General features: G+C 37.6%; 1 protein-coding gene across 1 annotated transcript in view; it reads right to left on the bottom strand.

Annotated features, from left to right (window-relative positions):
* Window positions 1-22282, bottom strand: part of NWD2 (NACHT and WD repeat domain containing 2) — a 49447-nt gene that overhangs the window by 21457 nt on the left and 5708 nt on the right. Inside the window, exons 2-3 of the mRNA XM_009584780.1 lie at window positions 12588-12676; window positions 7619-7735 (exon numbers count right to left, since the gene is read on the bottom strand). Coding sequence (XP_009583075.1) covers window positions 7619-7735; window positions 12588-12676 — 206 coding nt within the window. The remainder of the gene's footprint in view (window positions 1-7618; window positions 7736-12587; window positions 12677-22282) is intronic.

Here is a 22282-nt window from a genome sequence, read left to right on the forward strand (position 1 = left end):
ATAATATAGATGAAAAAAATCACCTTTATAAATCCTCTTAGCTTTCATTTACCATACTTCAAGAATGGAATAGGTTAAAATAAAACCTTACCTATAGTAGCTTTCTATTGGGATATCTTCATGCCTTTTCTAACACTAATTTTTAACTAAAAGGTAATCAGACCTAAAATTAATGCTAAGTGTACAAGCACTAAATACTAAATACTGCCTGCAGGTAATAGTCATTAACTAAATGTTTAAAAATTCTGTAGCAAATCCCCATGGGAAATGAATGAAATATAGCAACGAACATCAGGTCATGACACTTCTCGCAATAAAAACACTATCTTGCCTGTGTCATGCAATTGCATGACCGAGAGGCAGAGTATATGCTCTGCAAAAGTACGTGGCCAGGCGATGTGCTGTTTTTCCAGCCATGAATAGCACTTCTCTTCTAAATTCTTTTTGAACAGTTTTAAGCATTAAAGTAATTTCTATACTATGCAAAATAGTTAACAAGAAAAGAACATGTAGTTCACTTGTAATAATTGCAGTCTCCAAGGCATTCTAAGCAAGTATTCTCCGCTTCATTTTTTCAAGGTGGAATGGAATAAAAAGTTACTCTGTGAGGTTTTCCAGTTATGAAAGAAAGAAGCATATGATAATTAGCTGCTACATGGCATGCTAACAGAACAGTAACTACAAAAAAAGCACCTTGCACTGAAAGCAAATATTTTAAGAGAAAAGAGGCAATACCTTATGGATGCATACCAGTATCACTATGAAGAACACTGATACTGTCTCTTATTTTACTTCTGTAAATTAGTATCTTTCATTGAAGAAAAAAGGATCCTGTGAAATTATACACTCTGATTATCTTAAAAAAACAGACCCAGCTACTGCTAGCTGGATTTAACAATAATCAGACTGAAAAGTGAACTAGTTACTTTGTGGGTAGGTGTTTGTTTCTGTTATTGGAGAACCAAAGGATCCCTGAAGTGAATCTCTGTATTTGAGAAAAGGGAAGGTATATACTCTGGGTGCAAGCAATAGCATTAAGAGTTCTCTTTGAACTTACCAACTGCCTGCTAAATACTATAAAGTATGCTCTTTCTTTACACAGAAATAGAATTGCAAGGTTTAGGATCCCCGCCCGCTCCCCACTCCGCCTTCTGCAGAATAGCCAGTGTTGGCTTTCTGATCTACAGTTTCATTTGTAGAACAGACCATTACATCTAGCTGATTATAATGCTTCCTCAGAAGATGGTTTGGCAAAGCTCTTAAGGTCAAGAGAAAATAAATCTCATAAATCTCATGCAGTCTATTTCTTCCTCTACACATTATACATAGAACGATGGAAATCTGAGTTCATGCTAATCTTGTTCTCACTAATACGGTCATTTATATTAAATATAATACTTAACCTTTCTGGAAGGCAGCACCAAAAATTCTATTTATGTCAAGAAAAAGAAATAGAGTGACTTAGCAGAAAATATGTACAGTCTTCTGACTCTAGGCTGAAAATGCAAGCTATTTTAAGACTACATCAAAACCCATGCAGTTTCTATGTTCCATGGAAAAGCTGCCTGATGAATCTTGTAGCTATTTTCAATGGGATATGTTTAAAAAATGGGTAAGCATTTTTAGACCCTAGATTTTAGATTTAGAGAATCAGAGATGGTTCACAAGAAAATACATTCCCAGCCCTAAAGCAGATCAAGAAACTCGCTCACAATAGCTTAATCATATAATATCACCCCATGCTTGATTCTACTCTGTGTGTATGTGCATTGTTCAGAGACGAGCAACATGGAAAGGGATATACGCCCTTTGCCTGTTACTCTGGAAGCTGTGAAAGAAGACCAAGGCTTGCTGAGGGGAAAGTTGCCTATTATGTCTTTAAAATATAATCACTTTTTCTATTTTGAAAAATTTAAAAAAATATACAAAGCTCTACTATGACATTCACAGAAAAATCCTTCCTGTTGGCCAAGTCCATCTAAAACAGGATTAGTGTCCGCAGACATATACTTCACTTCAGACTAATGCCAACAAGTGCTATGGAGCCATTCCTGATATGCTGTATGACCCCAAACCCACTTACGTTAGAAGGAGTTGTTTGGATGGGTTTTGAATCAAATGCGGAGTGAGAAGAAAATTCGTAATTCGATATTTGTTTCTTGGGATATACTTTATTGGGAGAGGTGGGCTGTTATGCCACGTCTGGTTCCACCTATTTCTCCTCATTCACTTAAAAACTATATATAGAGCTGCTTCCTTGAGGAAAATGAAATTCTGAAATGTACCAAGCATGTGTAACTTCTGCTGAATTTCCAAAGAGCACTGGGTGCTTAGCATTCCCCCTAAACTGGCTGTTTTACTATAGACACATTTGACTGACTTTAGGCTCCCTAACTTAAAATGTGTGGCATTTTTCCCAGGAGAGCAAAAGCAAAATGTAACTCGGGTATTCCAGAACCTGTATATATTCACATTAGGAATAAACCCTAAAGTAACATCAGAACTGAAATGGGAGTTGAGGAGATTCAGCAGAGCTGGAATAATATAATTTGGAATTTTCTCTGAGCTGGAATGTGCTCAGAATTAATTATCAACCATTTGTACTAAGCAAAGAGAACCAAGTAGCAGTGTACTTCGTGGAATGATTAAAGCATGCATTGTACTGTAGGAACAAAAAGATCCAGAGATGCAAAAAACATTTCACTTCCCAATTTACCATATTTCGTCTTCAATTTCAGGGTGATTTAAGGACATGCCAAATACTGTAAATTGCTAATATTCTTTTAAAATCCTACTGGAATCCCAATTTTATAATGCTAGGTCTTTTTTCATAGTTCATTAATGCTGAAATTAACAACAAGCTGTCAATAATTTGAGAGGGATAACGTAAATTACAATATCTGTTCAGAGTAGGTAGAAAATGTTTTTACTCTTCTTTGGACTAGATGATTTGAATGATGGGTGGGGAGAATCTCTTAGGTTTGTACAAACCCAAACATATTTAATTGAGCAAACCGTTACAGGCGACAAACTAACATTTCATTTCCATTTCTCCCTTTCATTTTACAATTTTTCAGGACATAGTCATGCAAGAACAGCAGTTCAGGCAGAGACTGTGTGGTGCCGCACAGATGGAAGAGAGCACCCACGTGTTATAACTTGCAGGGTGTGTTTGAAAAGAAGTGCAGAGAAGCCTGCCAGTTCTCTCATCTGTACTAAGGCGTAATCAACAGCAGGTTAGTACTGGAGTATTAGTTAGGGAACCCCGATAAAAGGGCAGTAAACTTATTCTGCAAATAATCACTATAGGCTAACGACACCCTAAATAGCTCAAGGCCTTAATTGATATCATCACTGTACTTGGGTTCCTAAATTAGCAGTCTAACTCCCTAGTGTCTCCATGCTGTTAATGGAGAAACAGTCATCCAGAAGATGACTCAGATATTACTGGAGGTACCTATATCTTTCTCTTAGTTGTTAAAGGTGTCGAGACTAGATCCGTAATAGATGAATCCTGTTCATGATCAGTACTAGTCGTGGGATGACAATATAACCTTTATTGTCACTCTACCATCCTGTCTGTATTGCCATCTCTTATGAATTTACTAGGAAACAAAACCCAACAAAATGTAAAGGTTCCAGTGATGCACTGAATATATTTAGTCTTTGGTATCGTTATGCAATGCAGAGTTTAAGCAGTTCACAATTTAATTTGCATTTCAATCTCCCCATGTAGATTCCAGAGACAACCAATATGATTTCTGCATAAAATTTGTACGGAAAGTATTTTTCCCACAGAAATAGTACTTCTCCCCTCATAAATAAATCTTGATGAATTATTCTGTAGATCAAAAATAGCATGGTATGTATTTAACCTACAGTAAAGGCTACGAGTTTTTAAACCATCATGTATAATAGGCACTGATTTTACACAGCAAAAAACCAACCAAACAAAAAACCCAACCTAATAAAAAACAAACAACTCCCCTCTCCCTTAATTGGATCAAATGTTGATAGAGCTCAGGCAGTAGGTAAGAGCGGGGACTGTACATTCGCAAAGACAGTGTCACAGGAAATGAGTTACCCATTTTTTTCAGAACTGCTTCCTCCTTTGTGATTATGAATATGTGTTCATTTGGATTTTATTGTTTCGTGTCTGAAGAAAAGCTTAGGACTTCCAACTTACGCACTGCTCTAATTTAAGAACTGAATTTCATTTTCTCTCCATCTGATATCACAATGCAGGCACGAAGTGCCATAAAGAAACACTTTCTAAAATCAATCTGTATCTGCTAGTTAATTCTGAATAGTCCGATTTAATCCCAGATCTGTGTCTGAATTAAAAAAGCGGTAATTGAAAAGTAAAAAAAATACCCAGCTCAATGGAAGTGGCACATTTTATAGAACTTTCTCAAGAAATGGGAAGTTGCCCAAAGCCTGCAGTGCCAAAGTCAGTTTTTAATTATGTTACTATAAATTAAAACTGATTATGCTTGTTGGAGTAGAATCATCTTCAATTTGTGTTGTAAATGAAATAAACCCCATCCCACTAAGGTACAACAGAGCAAAAACCAAATGTGCATAAAGAGATTTCTGTAGTTTTGCCAGTCTAGTCATTGGGAGAGCTATTACTCTGGCCCGTACTTGGAAAACCTGGAATAAATATTGAAGTCATTGGCTCACTGCAACCTCTTTGCTAACTGTTTTGTTCTGTTTAAAATTTCTGATTTGGCTTGATTTCTTTCCTTAGTAACAATTATCAGGCAGGCAGTTCTTAACAGCTTCAAAATTCTGAGCTGCTAAAATATGCAGCAATGGTACATGACGAGGTTTCCTTCACTGTCAGAGATTTTAGAACATCCATGTCTAAGGACACTGGGTGTTGCTACAGGAAAAATGCCATGCCTTTCTGTTCCAACTCCATTTTTTCATTAAAGGGAAGATAAAAGGTAGAAAAATAAACCCAGAAAACTAAATTTAGTCACACAAGATGGAAGCTACCCAAACTCTCTAGAGATCTGGACAAGTGTGTGCTTATGAAAAACAGGATCAAACCCAGCCCAGATTCATTACTCCAAGCGCCGGGCTCTTTACAGTCAAGCACTGAAGATGGCCTTTGCTTCCCAAGGCTCTGAAGCTAAATAACAGAGTGAGGCAAGCAGGTGAATGAAACGGAGCTGGCGAGATGGTTCTAACGGTGTGATAAAAGTACAGAACAACATATGCTACAGCTTGCTCTTTGTCTAATCTTCAGCATGGAGAAAAGTAATCTCCAGCCTTCACACAGGCAGTGTTTTGTATTCCTTCCATCCCCACGGGATTCTGTGGTTTCAGTTCGCTAAATGTTTAAAATTCTTCCCTTAAAAAAAAGAAAAACCAAGGACTCGCAATTTTTTCGGAGAAAAAAAAGGCTAAATATTGGCCTTATTATGACAAGTCTAAGAATTAGAGTTCAATTAGCTACGTTCAGGTATAGAGGAGAAATCTACCTCTTCTAAATTGTTTTCTTAGCAAATATATTATAGAAAAGAAAATTTAGAATAGCAAAGGCATAGTCTTAAAATTGTTTTCCATTGAAGTCTAACATCAAAACACAAGTTAATAAATTGGAATTAAGGCTGTCAAAGGAGAGTGGCAGGTGTCCTTTAATGTCTGAATGACAAGCATTTCCACTACTCTTCCACTTGCAATAAACAAGTGACTATGGAGAGGACAATCAGGAGTAAACAGAAGCAATGTTTTTTTACTTTCAGACCAATCCTTGAAAACTTGTAATAAAGGCATATAATAGCAAAATTCTTGTAATTTAGTAAAACTTACACTAACAATTAGTATAATAACTGACAAAATTAGTTAAGCATGTTAACTTGAAACATTCAGCCTGACGGATAGATACTGAATGAGTCTGTCTTTTGCCCCATATGCTCTGGTACTTCTACAGCACTAGAATGAAACTGGAACTGAATTTATCTAATGTAGGCAGGATATCTATTTTTTTCTCTGCAAGCACTTTGTCTTAAAATAATGTTGGCCGTTTTCTTAAACACAAATGAAGAGTTTTATAGAGGTTAATTTAACTTGAGACTTATCCTAATATCTCTGCAGTCCTACAACTATGCATAGAAAAATAATTGTCATACATCCCCCACTTATTTCTCACAAAGATGGAGCCTCAAGACAGCTGATAAAGAATTAAGTATGTTTTGGAGAATATAAATATTTATCTTCTAGAGAAGTATCCTTGATCATAGCAAATCCTACTCATTGTGTCCATTTTTGTGCTTTCACTGAAGTCTCCCTTGCACATAGTACTTCTCATATACAAAATAAACCCACATTCCTCCCAAATCATCTTGTCTTTTGTTTTGATGCTTTAATAGATGCTGTTAAGTATGCACTATATACCACTGAATAGCCAATCTCATTAGAGAGACTCTCTATCTAGATCTACCCAGAAAGTTAAAGAACAGCCTTACTCTTCACAGATAAAGAGGATATGCTACCCTCTAAGCAGCCGGGAAAAAGGCATTTATCAAAAGTCAAATATTTTTTGTCTATGCACTGAAAACTAATACAGTCAGCATACCATGCACTAAACCGGTCTTTAGATATTTTTCAAGTTAACTATGTTCATCTTAAAACATGGTACAAATCCAGAAGAAAGAGAAAAAAATGCACTACTCTGAATTGTATATTTAATATAAAATCAGTGACAGCAAAATCTATTGTATATGATTCATTGGAAGGGGGAAAAGCATACCTGGCAGGACTTTATATATACAGCCTAATCCCAGTGCCTTTCAGCTATTAGAACCCTACAATCATAAATTCGTACTGCTTCAGCTGTAAAAGCTGTGAGGGATAGCTGAAGACTGTTGAGCTTGATGTAAAATAACTGGCTCATCTACAGAAAAAAGACCTCTCTGACATGAAAATAAATATGTAAAGTTTTATAAACCACTCCTGTAAAAGTGGTTCAGCCTCTCCTTTAGGCCTAATAGGGAAAGCCAGTGAAGATCTATCTTTTTTGCCAGCTTTACTGACTCTTGAAGAATCCTAAAAGCAATGCTTGTTCTGGCAACGGTAAAGAGAAGGCAGAGAGTAGGAAAAACACGAAGACTCAGAGCCTCCTCAGGTTGTCACCGACCTCCAGTCTTTTCACACTAATACCTGGCATCCTAACTTGTCCTGGGTTTACGACACAAAACAGCAAAATGCAGATCAGAGCAGGTAGTTCTTTGCTGCTTCTGTGCTTTTGTAAGTAAGTCCTTCTAGGCCAGCCAATAACGCATGTATGAGAAATGCCAAGAATTAATTAATGGTGGCCTCCTTAAACAAGTTGTGATAGTAGTACAGTCATACCTTGTGGTTTCTAAACCCATCTTGCTATGGGGACTGATCATGAAAGATCCTTCTTTCCTCTCCAGTAATATTGAGTCATCACTGTTAATCTATAGTGCTGTATAGGGAAATATTTGCATGCAGTATAGCAAATGTACAGCGAGGAATATCAAATATTTTAGAAAAAAAAAAGAATACAATTGTTACTGAATCATGCATGTTAGGATAGCTAACATTATATTTTTGTTGTAAAGTAAAACATTATTTTTATACCCACAACAAAACATGGACCTGCAGAACTTTTCAAGCAATCTTCTAACAGCTTCATACGAGTCTTTTGCAGCTCAGGACTGTCCCATTCATCTGCTTCAACTCCCCAGTATAAGTCTATGACCTGGAAAACAGTATGCAACATTGTTACTTTATCATATGCCCTTTCTACCTATCAAATGAAAAATTAGCTTTGTCAACATTTCGTGTACTGCTGAGCATTGCTCTGCAGTGCAGTAAAAGGCAATGAGGTCTATATCCAGTCCTTACACAGACTGGCAGGGTTTCCTTAGTTAAATGACAATTCAAGCCTCTTATTTTCCTTCCCAGACAATCCCTCCTGGGACAGTCCCTCATTTCATATTCATATTTTTTTGCAGAGATTAGCATGACAAGATCTTGATTTGATGTAGTCTTTATTTGCTACTAGATTGCATATAATGGATAGGTAAGAATAATGACAAAAGCATTGATAAAATCCTGGCTCTACGGAAATGAATGCGAGTTTTGCTGTGGATCACAGTCATGGCTTGTGTCTTGTATCCACAGGATATAAACTCATCCTGTGCACATGGCTCAAAAGAAAGAATATGTGCGGTTCTGTAATATCGTACTTCATTAGCTGGTCTTTGTTGCTTTGGAAGCAGAGATTGTATAGATATGCAATGGCAGACAGCTTGCTGTCCAGCCTTTCATCTGTAGCTACAGACTCAGTTTTGTGATGGTAATTAGTTGCAGACAAACTCCTGGAAGAAACCGGAATATGGATGTTAAAATTACTTGAAGAAATCAAGTGATGAAGTGTGATTTCACTACACGTTTTAACTAAAAGGCTGAATTCTTACTGTGGGAAATTGAATTTAAAAGAATAGGGATCATATGTATGCATTTCTTTTGGAATAAAACTTATGGTACATGCTACTGTTCTCTCTTTTAAGCCACTATTGATTGTTAACATCATGTATATAACCTGAACAAAAAAAAGTCCAAATGGATAGTTAAAAAAAAAAATCAAAATTGTATTAATACATGAAAATATTACAATATTGTTTATTGTAATATTATTTGTATTGTGGAAGCACTGTGCAACACTAAGAAACAGAATCACAAAACTAGCTGTTGTCTAAACAGATCATAAAATCAGCCCGAAGACCTAATATAAGAACTAATAATGGGTTGATGTAAAAGTAAAATTCACCAGTTTACAGCTGGTTAATCTCCTTGGAAAGTTTCTCGTAACAATAAATGCCAAGGTTTAAGGCCTAATCCTAGAAGTATTTATGCCCACGTTTAATTTCATTACCAACAGTCTCATTGGTTATTTCTGCCAGAAAAGTTTGGGACGCCTGTCAGTGTTTGCTGGAGTAGGCACACTGTTGCCAAACATGAGAGGTAATGTGCCGTCTGACTGATGATGAGTGAAATAGCCAATGTATAGAATGCATTGTAGCTTACACTGCCAAGAAAATACACTTAATGTTTTTAGTTTTTAGAGAAAGTCTGTTCCAAAATTTTGCTGGAACAAGCAGCTTCTGCTTTACAAAACTGCATCTCCAACAGCCTTCCTATTTCCCTCATTTGCACTGATTTTTTCTCTGTCCTTCTCTCTTTTAGTCTCATTAGGGAAAAAGTGTTCCCCTCTTCCTCTCTCCCTTCTGTTATTTATCTATACGACTTATTATTGAACTTCAAATTGTATTCAGCTGTCTGATTACTTGAATGATGTATGATAGAGCTTAAGTATTCTTGTCATAAAATTAGAGCATCTGAGCATATAGTCAAAAATATTTGCATTATTGGTTGAATGAATTTATTGTCCTGCTCAAGTTCATCTGAAACATAAAAGCAATCTCTATTTTAATTAACTGTTCAGAAATCACGTTAATTCTGTAAATGTGAAGAGGAAATTCTCTGGAATAACAAATATTGGCGGGGCTCAGCAGCTGCCTTCTGTGTGTTTTAACGTTATAGATTATTTTGATGGGGTAACACAATTTTGGCGCATTGTATCTTAACATGTTATAATTTTGTCCTGCAAGAGGAAATATTTTAGCCATCAAACCTCTAAAGACACCAAGAATTTCAAAATGAGGGGCGTATCAGTTATTCTTTATGCTAACTAAAATAAACAAAACTATTCACAAAACTAAAGAAATGGAACAAGACAACAACTGTATCTGATGTTGAAGTATGTTTTTACTTATACTTGGAAAAACTGTGTGACAAACACCCACTCTAACTTTCAGTAAGGCTGCCAAGGTGAGATGACAACCAGTGCTCTGTGCGAGAGCTACTTACACACTGCTGACTGACGCTGGTCTAGTTCAGTTCCACACTAGTCACCTAACGGAGACTTTTCGTTCACAATTCAGTGTTTCCTTTTGCTTATTTTAGCTTTTGTCCTACCAATCTTACAGTTTCACAGATTTTTCTAAGGAAATGAAATAATTTTATCACTTCCAAGTGCTTAAAAAAACACTAAAAAAATTCATTCATGCCATATTCCACTTTCCTTCTAGCATATAGTACATGGTGAAAATGATTTGAAACGGTTCATTGCTCCCAAGAAGAAAAGAGCATTCTGCTAATTAACTATGATTAGTTATCCTCCAAAAATTTTCTATTACAACTACTTTCTTTAACCCTCTGTCCTCCCCTAAAAAACTACTGTATTTCAGGTACAAACCACCATGCACTCTGGAAGTCTTTTTCTCAGCTTACTTGCATTCTGTCTTCACCAATACCTGTTTTTCACAAATATTTTCTGATTCAATGGAAAAGGAAGTCCATTGAGCAAACAAATTCATAGAATGATTGAATGTATTCCGTTCTGCTTCCACACACATGGTGGTTATGTTCCCTAACAGCTCCCACCAACTTGAGGACGCCTGATAGATCTCATGCTTTGCAACAACTGAAACACTTACCAGTGCAGCCAGATGACTCAGCGGAAGCTGGAGCAATAAATGTACTCAAATGTATTTCATTTGGGTCATGATTTATCAGGAAGAGGGTGTCTTCAGGACACCCTATATTATAGCACATTTGTGGTAGTCCCATGCAAGGTAGTTTTTGTTTGGTCAGTAGAAGAATACATATCAGGATGAAAAGTTATGTGTTCTACTCTGTACGGGAAAATATAAATTTATCTGTATATCTGAAAAGTACGTAATACTTTCTTGACACCACTGCACTAAAAACTGTCATCTTGATTTTGCATGCTAACCTAAGAAACTCAGTGTATCAGGAATGGAAAAGGCAAAAAACCCTGTTTTGATAAAGTCTACTTCAGAGCCTCCTCCAAAACGCTTTCCTACTTTCCCTTGGTAATTTTTGTGCAAGTTGTCCTACTTTGCTTCCATAGAAATGTGATAGCTTTCTAGTTGGTTTCAGAAACGTGTCAGTGGAGCTGTCTCTCAGACGTCGTATCACATAAGGATGCTCCTGGTGTTGAAACTATATAATAAAATAATTTGCTTCCATGAATATCAACTAGAGTAAACTTAATTACTCCTCCCCTAAAGACTACATTACAATCCATTTGAAGAAAGGATTCTTTCCTCTCACAAAGAATTCAGTGGATTGTGATCTACTTGGAAAAGACATTTCCTTCTTGTCACTGAGATGTCTTCTCAAAGATGACTGAGAAATAAAGAGTTTATATTTTCCATTAATATCACATGGTAGTAACAGAAGAGAAATGCTTTATTATTTAAATATCTTTTGCTATTCCTTGCATGTACCACTGCAGCTGGGACTTCCCAATCAGCTGATGAGCTAGGACCTTCAGATGAAATTCTTTTATAGCCATAATCAAAAATCACTCTGGAATTTACCACCATGCAGATTCAGCAACTCCACTGTGACTCAGGGAATTAAAACCAAATATCCTAATTTAAGAACTTGTTATTTTGATTAAAAACCAGCTGCATGTGCATCAAGAATAATACACTGGCAGGAACAGGATGTTGCATAAAAGGCATTAGCTGTTTACAAGTAAGCTACACTCTGGAGAGCTGAGCTTTTGGGGTCACTAAGACGGGAGGTTATTAATATGAGTAAGGCTTGAGGATGCAGAACCAGAATTTTTGAAAAATTGAACAACATTTTTACAACATCACACGCTGTATTTGTTTCTCTTAGCAAAGAGCCAGTTCCAGGCCTGCTGACATACGGGACTTTACTGGATGACTTTACTGGACTGTGAATTAGGTTATACCTGACTTAAAAGTATCAGTGATTTTAACTGTGATGCCAAACTCATGTGTTTTAAGTCAAATGCAACTGTACTTATTACCAATTGGCTCTTACCAAAGATGTAGATGGGTCTATGTCTTCCATAACAAAAAGGAAAACATGAACTGACTGAAACAATGCAAATTTTACAATTGACATTAAAGGAAGCAAATTCCATAGTATATAATCATAATAGAAATGTTCCATATTCAATTCATTTTGGTAATCAGTTTCAATATTCACCTGGTTAAACTATTTTCCACATTACAGTGGAAGACAAACCCGTAGTTAGAGTAGATATAATATCACAATTATGTGAATATACAGATGGTGCTACTTCAGTGATGATTACATGAAATTAAAAATAGGTTGCATTAAGTATGGTTTCTAGAAGTACAACACGGTAATTCAGACATAACATTATTTCTCCTTAAATACTCTGAATATCAAAAATAGAGGTGGCTTCATTAAGTTTCTAATGTGAAAGTTGTCAGCTTGTTGCCATATTGCTTTTACCACCAGTGCACTGTTACATTGTAAAACTGGTTTTTTCATCTATTCAGAGTTTACCTCAAATCTGCCTTTAAAATAAATTAAGTACATCAATGCAGTACAATTAACATATGAAATACATTTTTTGCAATTTTCTATTTTACTAATGATATTTAAAAATGTTATCTGTTCTAAATAGAGTTAATTTCAAGAAAAAGTAACACAAGATTCAACACAACAAAACCTACCTGAAATTCCAGCCCATAATTTTCCCTGCAGAATTCTCTCAGCTTAGGATACACATGTTCTCTTAGGGCGCTCCTTTCTGCTATTGTATCTGTTTTGGGGAAAAAGATGTTATTAACAATATTTATATGAACTCTGTTCTTCACTCTGTCAGAGATACAGATTTATCACATAAAAAAGAGCCCTTAAAACACAGACAGACAGACAGACACACACAAACCTAATGAAAATCAAGTGCTGGGATTTAATCTCCAAACTGTATGTTGTACTAACACATAAATGTGTTTGTATGTGCAACATTAGGCTTCATACACATCTTAGTATTGCAGCATATTTAAATACAGCACACCTGAATTAATTTTGTAATTCGGCAGTCAGAATTTCTTTATCAGTTTGACTTCTATTGAATTTTCAGGAAGCTGAATTTTATGAATTAGAAACACCATGGAACAAAGAGGTATACCAAAGATTAAATAGATCTCTATACTTAGAGATCAATATAGAAATAAATCAATAATATGGATTAATGACATTGTGTCAAACACTATAACTTTCTTCACCATCTTTAATCTGATAGTATCTCGAAAGGAAGAAAGCTTTTAATACCATTATTTATGGTATCTTTTGGTCCAGGTGATTCCTGCTATCATACTAAATGCGCAGTTCTGACATCATGTTATTCTCACCATGCAGAATGACATGTGTTTTGATAACGAAGTACAGTATGGCAATGATGCCAAAGTTATTATTAAGTTCTGTCTGTACAAGTTAATCTGAACACATTTATATAAAAACTATCACTCGAGAAACATACTGTCAAATTTGAAGTAAATTTGGTTAGTAATGAAATCTTGCATAGATAATACATTTTATTGTCTCTCACAGTAAGGCTAAGATATGTGATGGATTTTGGTAGGTCTAGATTGTGACCAGTGTTGACTGAGTTAAGACACAGAGGCATGACACCGTTGCTAAGTTATTTGCAAAAATAAAACAAAGCTGTTGTAAAACTACTAGATCGGAGTGCCATGTGATGAAAAATAAAGTGTTAACTTATGAAGGACGTAAAACATCTACTGCAGTTAAAGCAATATTTGTATAACTGCACTGAAACAAAACAATAGGTTAAAACTGATTTAACAATCCCCATATTGTTGTAAACCAGAGATATGTGTGCAAATCTAACAATGTTTTGTTTATCAGAGCCCCAGCTGATACATCTAAGTCAGAGGTCTGTTCATAGAATCATGGTCACAGATTTATATTCTTTCTTATTTTGACAATTCTAGGACAGTGTGAAATCTGTAATTTAATTAATTACACCAAATGCTTAATATCCTTCTTAATATTTATATATCTTTGAAATATTACATAAATGTGTGCTATAATTACCATTTATCTTTATAAACAGAAAACAATCCAGAACACCTCCAGAGAAATTACTTCTTATGAAATCTGCATCAACGTAAAAAGGCTATACCACAAAAGCTGAAAACTACAGCCATGAACTTAATCAAATTTATCTGAATTACCAGAGTTCTTCCTTCACAAACTTTTGATCGGGAAAAAAGTCAAAGGCATAGTAGTTTTCATAAAACATCGCCTCTAAGTGCAACAATATTATGTTTTTATGATTTCATGTTTTAAAGTATACTAACTATGCTAATGTGTTCTGAAGACAAAGAACGGTCCAGAAGCATTAGTCAAGTCCTTGCTCCATTGCAAGCTTTCTATTTGACTGTGGGCGCACCACTCAAGGCGAGATCCTAAACCTGCAGTGCACAGCTTTTATCTATCCAATTTGAACGCTGCAAATAAGACAGACCCTGCTCTGGGTTACATTTGGAGGAGTGTGGCCTCGCTCCCTCTCTCCTCACTTCCCTCTCAGCAAGTTATTACTCTCCTCTCCCGGGCACTGAAGAGGCTGCACAACGAGTGCTGTGCCCAGCTCTGGGCACCCCAAATCAGGAGGATGGGGACGAAACTGGTGAGGCTACTGAGATGGTCAGGGTCCAAGAGCACATGGCCTGCAAGGGGAGATTGAGGGATCTGGGCTTGTTTAGTCTGGCAAAGAGTGTAAGGGGGACCTAACTGAAGCCTACAACTACTGCTAAGGCACTTACAAAGACGATGGAGCCAAGCTCTTTGTGGCAGTGTCAGAGAGCACAACAAAGGCAATGACAACATATTACAGCTTGGGTAGTTCAGGTTGGACACTAAGAGAAGCTCCTCTGTCCTTGGAGCTCTTCAAGACTCGACTAGACAAGTTCATGGTTGGCCAAGTTACTGTTGGCAGCACTTCAAGAGGGAGGTTAGCCCAGATAACCTCCGGAGTCCCCCTTGCAACCAGCAGCGATGCTGTCTCTCAGAAGAACCTGCAGGTTTGGCTTAGTCATCCAGGCCCCTCATACAGTGCCTGGGAAGACTTTTGTTACTGCATGGGTGGGTGGGAGCAAAACTGTAGAGTAAAATAGCTGGTGCCAAGGACCTAATGTCCATGCCATATGTATTTCAGGGGATTTCACTTTGGATTGGGCTCAACCCCCCCAAACATTTGGAGTGCATTAGGTAAGATCCTGGAGTTATCTTCCTGTTTTTCGTCCAAAAGGAACTCAGTTCATGCACACCAAGACTGCTCATGATGTGAGTCAAAGTATATTAGACAGTGATGATCAAGAGATTCACCTCAGAAATGTACTCCAGATCTGGATGAATACAGTCGCACACTACAAATATTTAGGAATGGAGTGCAAAAACCAACGCTCTCAGCCCAGAGCTGCCTGAGTTAGTACATAAGTAATAGAGAGACGGACGAGTTGCTCCCTCCTTAGGATCCACAGTCATTAATTTTCTCTCATACTTTAGTGCCTAAGTCAACCTTTTCTTGAAGAACGTAGTACACACCTAACAAGGCTAATTAGCTGGAGGGTTGCACTGTGCTGACGCAGCAGTATTATTTTGGCTCCAAAGCAACTTTTCTCAGTGCCAGCTTGGAGTCACTGTACTGCACAGTGTTGCTGTACCTTGTGATAAAAGCTACCTGCGTACTTTGTTTCATTTGAAATACTTCACTTTTTTTTTTACCTTCACAGTAATTGAGGCCATTAGATCAGTCAGTGATAGAAATATTCTATACTCTTTGCCTTAACACAGGTTAATTTGGGCATGCAAGTCTACGAAAACACAGAGCACCATATCTTCACAATTGAGTAGAATAAACTGTTGAAAACCAACTTACTACTCAGTTACTGAGCTAAAACAAAATGATTCTTGCCTCTCTAAACTGAAATTAATGATGACTACAGCTTTGTTATTAAGGAAGCAACAATTCACAGCTACTGTTTGTAGTTACTTAAATGATCAATGTGACAGCGGACAGAACAGTCTTACTAGGGAACTAAAATAGACTAAGTTGCAGGAACAAAAAAAAATTGGAAAAGGGCAGAAGTTAAGAGTAAACATGATTAAATGATAAATGGGAAATATATTGTCTGAGGTACACAACAGATAAAACCGTATTCTGCTGCTTTCCATTTATGCCCGTACGACTTATGCTGCAGAACCCCACTGGCTCTAGTTTTAGAACATGGTGCTGTTCCCTGCAGCGTAACTTGTAGAGTCTTGTTCAGAAAATGAAACCACACACTGCAAGAGTAGTGCTACATTTCTAATACCTTATAAATGAAATAGAAAGAAATAAAACATTCCTTCAACTACAACTGAGTTCTGGATAAGACACTCGGCATACCCATCCTGTATTTTTATTCCTACCTCCAAATCTAATGAAAGTGCTTATCTTAATTGTAATTTGAGTCTGGTGCTTATATTAATGAATTTTAAGAATTCCTGTATTTCTAATAAGTTGTAAAACTTTAAGGAAACAGAAGTGCATATAGTTAAGATAAACTACAGTAATTAGTATGGATGGCAGATAACCTGGTTTAATTAAATAAAATCTAACCTGATTTACAGTGACAGCAAATCTGTGAAGCTGGCAGATCCTAACAACAAAAATGTCACACAGGCAAATTCCACCTTCCAGGCTGCTGCTACAGATGAATGGATTAACTAAATGACATTCTTCTAGCAGCCAAAATGAGATAGTAGCTGTGAGATGAGCTTTATACATCTCTTAATGTTAATTCTGATACTCTGAAATCCAAATGATAGTCCACAATAAACTGTGGGAATGAAACTACATCTCCAAAAATGTTAAGACAAGACTTAAAAAAGCCCCAACCCTAAATTCATCTCCAATATTTAAATCAAACAAAAAACCAACTCTGTCTTGAGCAAGACAGTAACTTGCTGAATGCATATCTTTCTTGAACATCCTAACTCTTGCAGACAGTTGTCTCCTAAGACAGTCCATAACCACACCACCCTGCCTACCCCTACAGTTTGAACTGACTGAGAACACCATCGCAGCCCTTCTTCTTTCTGTGAATCCTCAGTGTAATGCTGAGGACAGAACTGAATTAGCCACGTGTATATTTATGGCCTTTCTGCCAAATACTAGGCAATCGCTGTTTAAACATGACTGTTTGTGTGAGGTGTGATTTCTGAAGGCTTGTAGCTTAGTCAAATCACTGCCAGTTTTCATTAGAGTACTCCAAGGTGCCGCTTCTCAGCGTGAACTATTTCCACGCCAAAGTCTGACCTTCAAACACAAGCTGTTCTGCTATTAAAGTTGCTTATTTTATTTTTAATAGGGAAAGTACATCTTATATTCTTGAGTTAGTAAATAGATGATGTGTATTTACAAACAGTTGCCAAACATTAATCTCTGGGATAAAATAAGTCATGGAACATAGCCGCATTGAAGAAAATTTCAAAACGTGTATGCAAGTGAACAGAAAGAGGTAACATGGAAGCCTGATGGAAATTGCCCATTTTCAAGCACAAGTTATTCTGCCCTAAGACCAAACAGTTTCTCTTCTTGCTGGTGGTTGTACTGGTCTGAGTTCAGCCACAGTGATGGGAATGGCTGTTTCACGCATGTGGGCTGCAGTCACACGATGACTCTTATTCAACCAAGGCTCGACACAGCTGAATAAGGAGGTTGCTCAGCCCCATCCTGTTACCGTGTGTTGCACAGGGGGTGCCAATGTGGGGACAGTGAGCTCCACTCGACCACCCTCAAAGGAGCAGCGCGTTCAAGTTGAGAGTCTTCAAAGAAACGTAACCTGTGAGTAACCTTACCCAAGCACGATGCAAGCTAAGGCCCTCAAGCAGGGGAAAGTCCAAAGCAGAGAGGGTGTTTGCGCTGCCACAATTTGACTGACAGAGGAACGCAGCATTACCCAGCTCACAGGAGCCAGCAGGAAAATTGTTGACTGACATAACAGGTTGAGGCAGGCAGCTCAACCTAGAAGGACCAAGGCAGAAAAAGAAGAAGAAAAAAGCTGCCCTTGCAGCTGTTCAAGGTACCACAGAAATGAACGTCATACGGGGTCACAGAGCTGCCTGCAGGTTTCATCTCCAGCCCATCACCCAGGAAAGAGCAGCTCTTTGTATGCACAGAAGAAACAATTTCTGGGTCATCCCCCTGTGCTTGGTGTTCCCGTGCTTTCTAGTCGGTCAGGACAGAAGCTTTCTGGGGGTCGTGACTTCGCCTCTTTCACAGCCTTCTTCTCTGCTAGCTTAGTCTCCTGCACGAATGCACACAGATATGTTTATTATCACATAATGTTGGAGTCTTCTGTGCAGCTATGGAGGTCTGAGGCCCTGGATGAGCAGAGGACATCTTCTAATCTAGTCCTGAATGCATATTCACTATGATACCCAGCTATTTGCTTCCTCTAAGTATTCTAAATGCTTAGATTTGCTGGATGGGTAGGACAGAGTCTTGCCATAGGATTTTTTTTAATGCATTGCAATTAAAACATGTGGGTATTTTATAACCATTGTCTTCTAACTGCAGTGAGAATTTCTGTACTTGAATAATCTAAGGATATGATGCAAATAAGGTTAACAATTACTTAGCAGCAATACCAAGTAAGGAAGTGGCTGCCAAATCTCTTAATGCTAGTATGTTCTTGTCACATAGGACTACTCAACTGAATTATTCCTTTTAAACTGCCTTTTTTACTAGTAATGCACAATAGCATTGTATATTACCCCTGGTACTAAAAGCTTTGAATACCAGTAGCTAACAAATGTCCCTAAGTATTATGGAAACCTTTACTCTGAAAATAATACCATAATAATAAGTCATTTGCATTTCTATAGTGCCTTTCATCTGAGAATCTCAGAGCACTTTGCAAGCAATGAGTTTGAATCATGTAGCTGGTAAGAGAGGGAAAAATGACTTGAGCTACCTAGTACCCTTGCCTTCCTAGAAAATTAACTCCATAGACTCTGTTGTCATTTCCTTCCCTTGGGGTTTCTGTGAGTAGAGAGCATTAGAATAAGCATCCAAAGCTCCCCAAGACTCTTTTTAGGGAATGGGAACAGATTGGTCTGGGTCACTTCTTCCAGTGTGCCCTCCCCAAACAACACTGCCAACCTTCAGGTCTCTACTGGCTCTCCAAGAAGGCAAATGAGAAACTGGACAGACTGAAGGCCGTTCATTAATTAAACTAAAACTCACAACTGACTGTAACCCTCCAAATAAATTCTGACTAGCAAAAATACTGCAACATTACTGTGATATACACAGCTGCTTGTCCTCACCCAGCCTGATGGTGGGAGCTCTCTTGTGCGATGTGCAGAAAGTGTGTGCAACTCTGCTGGACTAAGGAGGACCTAGGTCGCGGTCCTTCAGCTCAGAGGTTAGCGCTCTAGCTACCAGGATACTGCATAATAACGTTGGTGGCATCTCCCTCTCCTCAACCTTCTCAGTTCTTAAAAAAATAAACACAACAACAGTGGGCTACGCATTTGAACCCAAAGGAATGGCCGCTTGGCATGAAAATCAGAAGAAATAATGGAAAATAACATTAGAATAGTAAGTAATCCTGAAACGCGTCTCTCAATTGTGAAGAAATGACAGGATGTGACTACAAATTTATGGTCTACACCAGAACATTTAAACAAACACATTTTCGAAACAAAAGACCTAACTATCTGAGGCAGGATTCAAAATGTAGGGCATAATTATAAGCCTAAAATGTCTAGTTGCAGCAATTAGCTCTTCTTTTTTAGCCCCAAATCAAACAATATCCAATTTAAAATGAGGTGTAGTTTTAAAACCTGTTCCTCTGAAAATGTTCCCTACTGTCAGTTCTGTAAGATGACAAATTTAAAACAACACATATAAAATATGTTCACAGCTCACAGCGACATCTTACTTATAAAATACCCTGCATCTTGACTGTTAATATGATTAACCAGTGCCACCTATTGGCTTAACAATAATACCCAGCTGTCAATTTATATACATAAAAAAATGAGGCAACTAGTAAAATCAAGAGGTCAATACGCATGTTAAAATACAGAATTTTGGGGAAATATCACGATGGAACTGACATGACAGAAGGGAAAAGCAGATCCTACATCTAAATATCAAAAGACTTTCGATTATTCACACACGATTGTGTTCCCAATTTAAAACAAATGTTGGTTTCTGAGAGTTCTGAGTTTTATTATGCGTACAATATGCTTACATGAAACAAATTTGGATTCTGATCCAAAGGTTAGTGAAGTTAATGGAAAGATCTGTTTATCTCAGCGGGTCTTAAATGAAGTTCTACATTTATGGCATGTATTGAAACCCAGTACCTTTTGATGCCTTACTGACTTCCACAGAGTTTGGATGAAATCCTTCAATCCATAAATAAATTAATAAATAAAAACCCACTACATACTTATTAAATCTAGTGGGTATGGTATGGTATGAGTGAGAACTCTGAAGCAGGATTTTATCTCATAATCCTAATAACTAACCTCACATTACTCCCTTGGGAACACAGCACCCTGACATGTAGATGTTCTTAAAGAAAAAGGAAGAGTTAGGTTGACCTGGAATTCTTTCCCAATCCTGCAAATGGTCCCTAGATTGTATCTTGGGTGCCTAGGTGTCCTTGCATCCCTCGGCTATGATTTGTGGCAAACACTGCAACCGCAAATGCATGTGCATGCAAATGCCAATGCACAGTGGGAGCTTTAGCGGCACCACGGGTTGAAGGCACAATCTCTACAGGGGGAGAATTTTGCATTCTGCCAGCAGCACAAGTGGAAGAATTCAACAAAATCTAATTCTTTCATTTAACAAAGCAAACTAGGAAAAGCTCTTGAAAACATGACAATTTACAAACAATTATTGTCATACAATTAAATGATGTGACAGGAGAAACTGAAGACACAGCACATTTAGAGACACCAAAATTAAGGCTGAAAATTATCTCTGCAGAACACCAAAGCTTATTACAACTAAGCACTGGAAAACAGCAAAGACTGCAAGGACAAGAATTTGCAACTACAATCAAAATTAATGTGAAATAAAAGCTTCTTGTGAAATCTAAAAGAGGACTTCTGAGTGAGCTGTGCAAAAATGCATAATAGAAGATATAAAAAGGGTCAGTGCAGTAACAAAGATACGTGCAAAAATCCTACTAATCCATCTAGAGGTGTCAACTCACACTTCAAAAAATTATGGAAATACCTAGAAAGCAGAAAAAAAGCCGTACAACACTGGAAAATGTTTTTAACAATTAAGTTGCATGTACTACAGTAGCTTTACTATCTTTTTTCTGACATCACTAGACCAAAGAGAAAACAATCACGGTATGTTACTAAAGCACTTGAGGTAATGAGGCAGTGGCAATCAATAAAGCAGTGGGATGTCACAGACATTTTGTCTCCTAACTGAACTGCAGATTCAAGTGCTGGAAGCAAACGAAGTAGCATGTTGTAGGCTTTGAGAAGGCATAAAACAGAGGTGAGCCATAAAAAAACATGAGAAAGCAAGGCTTGTGAAAGCACACAAGTATTTCACAGTACACGCCAGCGCAGGGCCATTAAATACACCTCATTCTGAAGAAATTCCAATAAACACTCCCATGTGACTTTACATCTGGCAGCGCTGCAGAGCTATGGAAGAGCTCTGCAAGCACTGTTGGCTCTCTGGTGAAGTTGCCCTTCCCTTCTCTAAACTTTCTATTTAAGTTCACAAGTCACAAAGTTCTAATCCAGGTCGTATTCTTCCTTAAGTTTGGTGGAACATGGCCATGGTTTGGGTCACTACAAAACTGCTGAAGTCAGTCGGGCCAGCTGGAAAAGCATGACTGATAAATGTAGGCTACTGTAGGGGTGTCAAGTGAAAGATGTGAAGACTTTTATGCCAGAAGATGAAAAAGTCTTGAACCTGACACTTGTGGGTGTGCAAAGACACCCACAGAAGGAGTGAGAGGTGCTGACTGCTATCAGTGCCCTAAGTCTGCATCAATAAAGTAGGAGTCTTCTTTGCAACAGACTTTTTTTTCTTGCATGCTAAATGGAGAGGAATATTAAATAACATCATTGCACAGTCAGAATAGTACTTGGCTGCTGTAGAAACAGTCATCAAAGATGAAGAAACTAAATGACAATCCTGGCAAAGGAGAGCAGCTGCAAGAGGGCATTAAGCCCAGAACAACAGGACTACGTGAGGGAGGGATGCCAGAAACTCAACCACGCCTTGCCTAAATAAGAGAATCTCAACTGATTTCTTACAGGATTATTTCACAAACCAACAGACAACTTCTACCTAGCTATA

Source organism: Fulmarus glacialis, unplaced genomic scaffold (genome assembly GCF_000690835.1).
Source record: "Fulmarus glacialis isolate BGI_N327 unplaced genomic scaffold, ASM69083v1 scaffold38089, whole genome shotgun sequence".
In the NCBI taxonomy this organism is placed as follows: domain Eukaryota; kingdom Metazoa; phylum Chordata; class Aves; order Procellariiformes; family Procellariidae; genus Fulmarus; species Fulmarus glacialis.